The 10,252-nt window shown below is 44.5% G+C and overlaps 2 protein-coding genes across 4 annotated transcripts in view; one reads left to right on the plus strand and one right to left on the minus strand.

Moving 5' to 3' along the window:
- Positions 1–10,252, minus strand: part of RAB43 (RAB43, member RAS oncogene family) — a 353,030-nt gene that overhangs the window by 241,383 nt on the left and 101,395 nt on the right. The gene's annotated exons all lie outside the window — the stretch shown is intronic.
- The window catches only part of HMCES (5-hydroxymethylcytosine binding, ES cell specific), a 21,382-nt gene continuing 11,407 nt past the window's right edge, over positions 278–10,252 (plus strand). Inside the window, exon 1 of the mRNA XM_081802567.1 lies at positions 278–483. Within this exon, the coding sequence (XP_081658693.1) occupies positions 301–483 (183 nt within the window). The 5' untranslated portion in view covers positions 278–300. The remainder of the gene's footprint in view (positions 484–10,252) is intronic.

The following is a 10,252-nucleotide window of genomic DNA, read 5'->3' on the forward strand; positions in this document are numbered from 1 at the left end:
GCGGGCGGGAGCCTCTCCCCCCGCCCGCAGTCGGTGCCCCGAGGGTGGGGGAGGAGAGTAGGCGGACCGGAAAGGGTCCGGCGGAGGCAGGGCGTGCTGCTCCAGCAATGACCGCAGCTCGCCCCCGTGCCTCTCTCGGCCGCCGGCTGAGCTGAAGAATGGCGCCTCGGGGCGGGCCGCCTTCCCGCAGTGTATCCGGTCTCGGCGAGGCTGGCACGAGCTGGCGGCGGGGAGACCGTGAGCTAGCGCGACCGCCCCGCCGTGCTCTCGTCTCCAGGCTGTGCCGGGCCGCGCGGGAGCATGTGCGGGCGCACCTCCTGTCACCTGCCTAAAGATGTGCTGGCCCGAGTTTGCGCCTATCGGGACCGGCAGGGCCGGCAGCGGCTCCCCGAGTGGAAGGACCCCGACAAGTACTGCCCCTCGTACAACAAGAGCCCTCAGTCCAACAGCCCAGTGCTTCTGTCGCGACTGCACTTTGAGAAGGTAACCGCTGGTGTCTGTGCCGGGCCGGCTTCTGGGCCCGCAGGGAATGCTCATCCACTTGGGTCGGGTTTGGCGCGCGCTCAACCTCTGCTCACGGGTTCTGACCCCCCGTTGAGAACCACTCCGGACCTCACTGCAAAGAGAAGTTTGATCGGTATCTTCTCATCTTAGAAGATGATGCCGTGGGGTGCCTGGATGGCTCAGTCGTTGGGCGTCTGCCTTCGGTTCAGGTCATGATCCCAGCGTTCTGGGATCGAGCCCCGCATCGGGCTCCCCGCTCAGCGGGGATCCTGCCTCTCCCTCTGCCCCTTCCCTTGCTTGTGTTCCCTCTCTCGCTATCTCTGTCAAATAAATAAATAAAATCTTTGGGGGGGGGGGAAACACGATGATGCAGTGTTCTTCGGGCTCATTTCAGGGTTCATCGGAATGCATGCCAAATTTATTTGAGCCCCCCTATTTGAATACGCTTAAGACCGCATCTTTCAAACCTCACCGATCATCAGGGTCATTTGAGTATCTTAAAAAAAAAAGATTTCCTGCCCCTTACCAGGCCAGATGAACCAGAATCTCTAGGCCTAGAGCAGGATTACGACGAGCTAATCTGAAACACCTCTGGGTTTCTTAACATGAAGTTTCTATTTTTTTCTGCTTCTGTTTATGTTTGTCTTTTACTGAAGCTAGGAACAGATGCGGTTGGTTTGGTTGTCTGAAGTTCACTTGCACTCATTGTTTCTATAGTATTTACCTCTGTAGTGTTGGAGTGACCAGTAGTTCATAATCATGTTCTGGTTCTTTATCTCCTGAATGTGTGTGTGGGCGTGTGTGCATGCACGTGAGCACCAGTGCTAGTATGCAGTAAATAAAATGCTTAATTCCAGAAATGAATGGTTTCTCCATGTCTTAAGCATTTTATTTATCTTAAGAGTGTATTTATTTTATTTAAGATTTTATTTATTTGACAGAGAGACACAACGAGAGAGGGAACACAAGCAGGGCGAGTGGGAGAGGGAGAAGCAGGCTCCCCGCAGAGCAGGGAGCCTGATGCGGGGCTCGATCCGAAGACCCTGGGATCATGACCTGAGCCGAAGGCAGATGCTTAACGACTGAGCCACCCAGACGCCCCAAGACTGTATTTATTTTAGAGAGACAGCACAAGCGGGAGGGGCAGAGGCAGAAGGAGAGAGAGAGAATCCCAAGCGGACTCCACACTGAGCGAGGAGCCTGATGGGGCTTGATCCCAGGACCCTGAGATCAGGACCCCAGCTGAAACCAAGAGTCAGATGCTCAACTGACTGTGCTACCAAGGCGCCCCTCCGTATCTTAAGCATTTTAAATGCCCTTGGTAGGTTATTAAAAATCATGATTGTTTCCATCCTGGATTTTTATTCTGTTTGATCTGTAATACTTAAATCACTTTATAAAGTCAGTTGTACCCCTGCTACTTATCAGAATTCTTGTGATAATATTGTAGTCAAGGTTCATTTCTATATTATTTGAAATAAGCATACCAAATAACACGATCTTTTTGGTTGAATGAAGCCATATACATGAAATAGTTTATTCTTGAGCTGTTTTTACTGAGTGCATCCTTCCCTGTTGAAACTAAAAACCTTTTTAATGAGAGGGAAATCAAAATAAACAAGTATCATGGGGAACCTTAACTGGAAAAGAATAATAAAACGTGTTTCAAAAGAAGGCCTAATTGAAGTGAAAAGAGAGACGGATTAAATGTATGTGCCTTTTTTAGCCTTGGTTCTCTCTATATCACGTCTTTAGAATTATAGAATGAATGTTAGCTGGAAGAAAAATTTGTTTAACAGATGTAAAGACAGAAGTGTAGAGATATTGTGACTTGTCTTAGGTTACCCAGTAAGTGAGGGGACAGAGCTGGGACTGAGGTCCAGACCACTTTCCGTAACCACTCCAGTGGATGCTTCCTGGAACTAGGAATGGAGAAGGTGGAGCTCCTAGCAAACATAGCTTCCCTCCCTTTCCATCAGTGGTATGAATTTACTAATGTAGTATTTTGACTCCACATCGCTAATAAATTTTGTTAAGATTGCTGGGGTTTCCTAATTTTGATAAATAAGGTTACATTTGTCTCAAACCTGTAAGTTGTAAAACAAAATTAGAATCATTTAAGCTGATCATTAATATGTATCAGTGGCCAGCACATGTGTATAGATTGCAGCATTTGCATTTGAAACCACTATTTGCAAATTACTTCCTCTTTCATTTATCTACCCCAGCTCTACCAGCTGTTCTGGTCACAAGTCCAAAAGGGTAGAAGGAAAAGATGACTAATATTGAGCAATATTTTCAGTATTTTGGCTTCTCAGCCATTTTCTACTTATTGTTCCCATTAGGGGGCAGCCTCGTGTTTGGGTTTGGCTTAGAATTGTCCAGTGAACACACTAACATTAAAGGTGATGATCAGTGGGATTTGGAAGGTAGGATTTCTCAACCTTGGCACTCTTGACATTTTGGATGGGATGCTGTCCTGTGCATTGCAGAATGTTTAGCAGCATTACTGGCCTCTACCCACCAGATGCCAGCAGCATACCCCCCTTTCTCCCTGTTAGATCTTGGTGGTGGGGAAGGGTTGTCAAATTGCATGTTGAGAATGTCAAATTTAGAGTATTGTTGTTTTGCAAATTCCTGATCAGAGATCATTTAAATGACCATTCTATACTGTTATCTCATTTATGCTTTGGATAGGGGGCTCTTCTGCTTGGAAGGCACATTTGATTCTTGAAGAGAGGATTCACAAAAGCTGTTTTTCTTCGTTTTGTTTTAAGATTTATTTCAAAAGACAGAGCAAACACACGTGTGCATTAGTGTGGGGAGGGGCAGAGGGAGAGAATCTCAAGCAAACTCCCTGCTGATCACAGAGCCCAAAGCATTTGATCTCACAACTCAAGAGTTTTCAACCTGAGCCAAAATCAAGACCAGTTGAGCCACCCAGGCGCCCCAAAAGCCCTGTACATTCTTTCTCTTCCTCCTATCTCACATGAGATTAACACTTGGATTTACATTCTCTACCCTACTTTAAACAGAAATAGTTAGGGGGGTCCCCAGAAAAAGAAAGATGAGACATAGCTTTCATGACGCAAGAGAAGTCATTTTAGGCCCCCAGCTATTTTCTGTGATCTGTGTCCTACTGGCTTTGCTTGCCTAAGCACACTTTTTTTTTTTTAAAGATTTTATTTATTGGGGCACCTGGGTGGCTTAGTTGGTTGGGCATCTGCCTTCAGCTGGAGTCATGACCTCTGGGTCCTGGGATCCAGCCCCAAGTCAGGCTCCCTGCTCAGTGGGGAGTCTGCTTCTCCCTCTCCCTCTGCCCCTCCCCCCCACTCCTGCTCCTCGCACGCACGCGCTCTCTCTCTTAGATAAATGGAAATCTTTAAAAATAAAAACTTTATCTTTTTTTTTTTTTAAAGATTTTATTTATTTGACAGAGAAAGACACAGCGAGAGAGGGAACACAAACGGGGAGTGGGAGAGGGAGAAGCAGACTCCCTGCCGAGCAGGGAGCCCGATGCGGGACCCGATCCAGGGACTCCAGGATCATGACCTGAGCCGAAGGCAGTCGCTTAACCAACTGAGCCACCCAGGCGCCCAAAAATAAAAACTTTATCTATTTGAGGGAGAGTGTGCAGGGGGTGGGGGAGAAGAGGGGCAGAGGGAGAGAGAGGCTCTCAAGCCGACTCCCAGCTGAGCACAGAGTCTGACCTCACAACCCTGAGACCATGAACCCGGTCCACATCAAGAGGACTCTCAACGGAGTGAACTACCCAGGCACCCTAAGCTCACTTCTTGCAAAACTTCCCAGGAGGTGTCAGAATTAACCCACCAAAAAAAAAAAAAAAAAAACAACCTCAATAGTTAAGGATTTTAAGGGAACAAAGGGAATGCAAAACTAACAGTGTCTACCAGGCCAGGAAATAGCCTAACCTTATCAGAGGCAAATCAGTGGTAAAACTCCCAGTGCTGTTTCAGAAGTAAACAAGGTCCTGCATTCCTTGCTTGAGATAATGATCCCAAGCCCCACCCAGTTTATTCCCGCTTCAGAGCCTGTGCATAGCCCCTTTACCCTTATCCTACAGTTACCTCTGCTTCTTTATAATGTTAAAGCCTCTGCCCTAGTTGGAGCACAGGCTTCATTAACATAACATAAGATGCATTATAGGCAAGTTTTCAAAGTACGTCTGCGCAACCTTATGCCCACTTTTACAGGCGATGATAAAGCTCCCCTTTCTGAATATTCATCCTAACCCTAAATAAAAGGAACGGACTCACCACACCCCCATCTCCACTTACCCCCATCTTATTTGCTGCAAATAAAGTTTACTTTGTGTGACAACTCCACCTGGTATAGTCTGTGTCTGTAACTCACCAAGGAGCAAATTCATGTTAAGTTCAGCTATGCTACCATTTCTTCCAGGGTAGTCTTTTCCTTACTTACAGTGCATGCTCATTAATTGCCTTTGTTTTTCCTCCCTCTTGGCATACAATATAACCAGGCTTCCTCTGTCTTTAAGGGGAAGAATACACACACATGTATACACATATATACATACACACAGTTGATCCTCATTATTTTGTACATTTCAAGTTGCAGATTTGCCTACTTTCTAAAATGATTTGTATTCCCCAAAATAATACTCATGTTGCTTTTGAAGTCGTTCATGGACGTATAGAATAGAGGAAATTGAGTCACCCAATGTACACATTCCCAGCAAAGCTCTACCTTCTTGTTTTAGCTCTTACCTTGTAAACAAGTACCCTTCTTGGAGTTGATTTAGTGCTATGTTTTTTGCATTCCTGTGCTTCTTGTTGGTGATTTCACTGTTTAAAATTGTCCCCAAGCATAACGCTAAAGTGCTGGTTTGTATTCTTAAGTGCAAGAAGGTTGTAATATGCCTTACAGGGAAAAACATATTAGATAAACATCATTCAGGCATGAATTACAGTGCTGTTGGTCATGAATTCAACATTAATGAATCAACTATATGTATTAAAGTGTCTTTAAACAGAAATACAGAACAAGGTTATATACTGCTCAGTTGATAAAAATGTCTCTGTAGGTAGGTGGGAACCTAACCCTGTATTTCCCCTAAGAGCAGCAGTTCAGTATTCCACTATTCACTAATTCGGTGTCCACAGTGACTTTGTAGAACCTAACTGCCATGAATAATGAAAATGGAGTGTGTGTATGTGTGTGAGAGAGAGAGAAGGAGATTATCTGATAAGGCAAGATTTTGGAAGTAAGAGGACAGGATTTTATAAGGAGCACAATGGAGAGATTAGCTTTAAACAAAAGGGAAGCCTTTTGGAGACAGTACCACCGCTGATGATTCTTATCTTAGAATTGTATCCTCTTGACTTTTCTCTTTCTACTCATTCTTTCTCATTCTACTTTCATTTCTCTAGGTACTTTTTCTTAGATTCTGTTTTCCTTCATTTCTCTGTTTTCTTTTTGTACCCCCAGGTTAAATCCTGTGCTTGATTTACTTTTTTTTAAGATTTATTTATTTGAGAGAGAGAATCTCAAGCAGACTCCTTTCTGAGCACAGAGCCCTATGCAGGGCTCAATCTCAAGACCCTGAGATCATGACCTGAGCCAAAATCAAGAGTTGGACACTTAACTGACTGAGCTACCCAGGAGCCCTGATTTACTTTCTAAGAAACTTTGTCCTTACGACCTTAACAGTCACCTTCACATAGAAAATTTTACTCTTTGTTTTTAATTCTAAACTTAGAAAAATACTAAACTATAATCTGTGTGCTTATTTCATGTCATGCATTTAAATGATCCGGCAAAGTAGGTATTGTTCACTCTATTTTGACAGATAAGGAACGTTGAGGGTCCAGGAAGTTGAGACTAGTTCAACCTCGTAAGTAGCAGAGATGGGATTTTTGAACCAGGGTCTTCTTGTAAAGGCTTTATTTTTTCCTCTATACCAGGGGTTGGCAAACTGGTCCTCGGATCAAATCTAGCCCACTGCCTGTTCTTGTAAAGTATTATTAGAACACAGCCACGCTCCTTCATTCTTTGTCTGCTTTCATAATACCAGTGGCAGTAGAGTTGAGTTGCTTGAGTCACTGCAACAGAGACTATATGGATTCACAAAGCCAAAAATATTTATTATCTGCCTTTCACAGAGAAAGTTTGCTGACCCATTATTTGTACTATGCTGCCTCTCTCCTAAGCTTTAATTCCATATCTCTGAGTGCTTGTTGGACATAATAAATAGCTGTATTGGATTTTATTCTAGTGACTTTTTTTTTTTTTTAAAGATTTTATTGATTTATTTGATAGAGACACAGCAAGAGAGGGAACACAAGCAGGGGGAGTGGGAGAGGGAGAAGGAGAAGCAGGCTTCCCGCCGAACAGGGAGCCTGATGCGGGGCTCGATCCCAGGACCCTGGGATCATGACCTGAGCCGAAGGCAGACGCTTAACCGACTGAGCCACCCAGGCGCCCCTTATTCTAGTGACTTTAAACAAACTTTTTGTTCTGTTCACCAGTGAGGGATGAGGACAGAGCATTACAGGTGTGGTTTGTCTCTTCCTTGAAGTCTGAGCTTCACCTGAGAAGACCTGGCATTTGGGACTAGAATCATCTAGAGCAGGAATGTTACAGAACACAAAAACATCCATTCATTTATCTGTTATCTAGGGCTGTTTTGTCCCTGTAACAGTAGTTATATTATAGTTGCAATAGAGACTGTATGACCTGCAAAATCTATAATACTTAGTATCTGGCCATTTCAGAAAAATTTGCCAGCCTCTGATCTAGAGGTATTTTCACTCACTTACCTGGCAATTGGCATTGATTCTCAATTGAGGCTGTTGACCAGAACACTTATGTGTGTCCTCTCCGTGTAGCCTGGGCTTCCTCTCAGCATGACAGTGTTAGGGTGGCTGGATTTCTTACTTGGCAGCTCAGAGCTTCAGAAGGAGTGTCTCCGCAAGCGAGGAAGAAGCTGACACACATTTTCTGACCTAGTCTTAGAAATCATACAGTGTCACTTGTGCCACATTATGTTGGTTACAAGTGAATCACGGGCCCATCCAGATTTAAGGGGAGGGAACATACACCTCCAGCTCTCAGTGAGAGGAGTGTCAAAGATTTTGCAACCGTTTCTTTAAACTGCTATAGCTACAGACTTGAAAATAAAACAACTGCTATAGATGTCCCACTATTATCTTAAATCAACACATCTTTCCCCAAATCAAGCCCCTCTTCAGATTTTTTTCTTTTGCTCATTCTTCTAGGCTTGAAAATTTAATCAGTCCTGTTTTCTTTTCCATTTACCATCACAATTTTGTTTTTAGTCTGTCTTTTGGTGTCTTTTATTCTTACTACCATCATGAGACCCACCATATCCTTACCCCCAGACCATCATGGTAGCACCCAGAATGCACTCTTCTGCACACCATATAGAATAGTGTGTCTGTGTGTGTGTGTATGCACGTGCATGCACGCATAAGTAGGCGTTTTAATCTGTAGATTTAATCAAGTTCTCAAGGGGCCAGTTACTCCCCAAATTTTAACAACCATGTGTTGGGGTCCCCCCAAGGGTACCCCCACATTTGGAGGTTCATTAGGAAGGACTCAACATATAAGGCATATTAAGGCTAAGGTTTGTTACAGTGGAAGGATACATAATAGAATCAGCAAGGGAAAAAGACACCACTAGGAATCTGGGAAAAAATCCATGCACAGTCTTCCTTGTCTTCCCTCCTTCCTGTGAGGGGGGCTACACCAGGCATGTTCCTTCTCCAGCAATGAAAAATGTAATGTGCAGTGTTTCTGCCCGGGGCAACCCATTAGGAACTGAAAGTCCAAGGTGGTTTTTTGTTTTGTTTTGCTTTGTTTTGTTCCATTTTGTTCTTAAGGATTTTATTTTAGGGTACCTGGGTGGCTCAGTCGGTTAAGGGGCCAACTCTTGATTTGGGCTCAGGTCATGATCTCAGTCCTAGAATTGAGCCCCGCATCGGGCTCCATGCTCAGTGGGGAATCTGCTTGAGGATTCTCTCTCTTTCCCTCTGTCTCTCCCCCTACTCTGGCACGCACTCCTCTCTCTCAAATAAATAAATCCTTAAAAAAATATTTTATCTTTTTAAAGATTTTATTTATTTGGGGGAGAGAGAGAGGAGCACAAGCAGGGGGAGTGGGAAAGGGAGAAGCAGGGTACCCACTGAGCAGGGAGCCCAATATGGGGCTCGATCCCAAGACCCTGGGATCATGACTGGAGCCGAAAGCAGACGTTTAACCCACTGAGCCACTGAGGCGCCCCTATTTTATTTATTTTTTTTCTTTATTTTTTTTTTTTCAAGATTTTATTTATTTATTTGAGACAGAGAGCATGAGAGGGAGGAGGGTCAGAGGGAGAAGCAGACTCCCTGCCGAGTAGGGAGCCCGATGCGGGACTCGATCCCGGGACTCCAGGATCATGACCTGAGCCGAAGGCAGTCACTTAACCAACTGAGCCACCCAGGCACCCTCTATTTTATTTTTTTAAATAGGTTCCACACCCAACATGGGGATTGAACTCATGACCCTGAAATCAAGAGTCACATGGACTGAGCCAGCCCCCCGAAAGCCCAAGGTTTTTATTGGGTACTCTGCCTAGCAAGCACCAAAATTCCAGACTCTCAGAAGGAAAGCAGATGCTAGGCATAAACCTCATTTTTGCACAGACTAGACACAGTAAACCAAACCATCCTTATCAGTTAGGAAAGGGGGAAAACTCAAAATCCAAGTTCCTAGATGCTGAGGGCCAACCTTGTAAGCAGGCCCTCCAAAAAATAGCATCCTCAGGCTTGCTATTATATTACTTTGCTGCACAAAACCACTTCCTACCCATTCTTGACATTGCCCCTTTGTTCATTTAATTTTTTTAAAGTTTGTTTGCTTTTAATAATCTCTGCACCCATTGAGGGGCTCAAACTTACAACCCCAAGATCAAGAGTCATGTGCTTCTCCCAACTGAGCCAGCCAGGCACCCCTGTTCACATAATTTTACATCTGGTCTTCCCTCCCATCTCTTTGTCTGAATTCTGTACCTCCTGTGGGATCTAATTAAAGAACCACCCCACCCCACCCCTGTCTTTTTGCTCCTTCTGAGGAGTTGGTAACTTATCCATTCCATCTCTCACAGATCACTCTCCACTGAACTCCTTTGCTACTTTTCATCTGTCCCACTTATATGGCCATTAGCCTATTGTATCTCAAATTATTAATATTTTTATGTCTTTGTGGCCTTGCATGTTATCGTGCAAGCCCTTTGAGGTTAAACACTTTTGCATGTGCCCCACGGCACCCTCTGCATGCCTTGATCATAGCATGTACCTCACTGTATTATCATTGTCTGTGACCTGTGCTTCTTGAGAGCTAGGACCACATGAACTGCTAGGCCTAGCACTATGTCTCTCTCATAGGCACTAAGTAACCGTTCACAGACTAAACTTCTTTGTATCCCCCACCCTACCCAAGCAGTATGTCTTACATTCTAATAAATGCTGAAGACCTCAAGTTACTCACATCATGATAAATCATTAAAATTGTTTTCAAGGGATGCCTGGGTGGCTCAGTTGGTTGAGTGTCTGCCTTCGGCTCAGGTCATGATCCCAGGGTCCTGGGATCGAGCCCCACATTGGGCTCCTTGCTCAGCGGGGAGCCTGCTTCTCCCTCTGCCTGCTATTCCCCCCCTGCCTGTGCTCTCTCTCTCTCTGACAAATAAAATCTTAAAAAAAAAAAA

Source organism: Leptonychotes weddellii, chromosome 1 (assembly GCF_054177405.1).
Source record: "Leptonychotes weddellii isolate Sample4059 chromosome 1, ASM5417740v2, whole genome shotgun sequence".
Taxonomy (NCBI): Eukaryota; Metazoa; Chordata; class Mammalia; order Carnivora; family Phocidae; genus Leptonychotes; species Leptonychotes weddellii.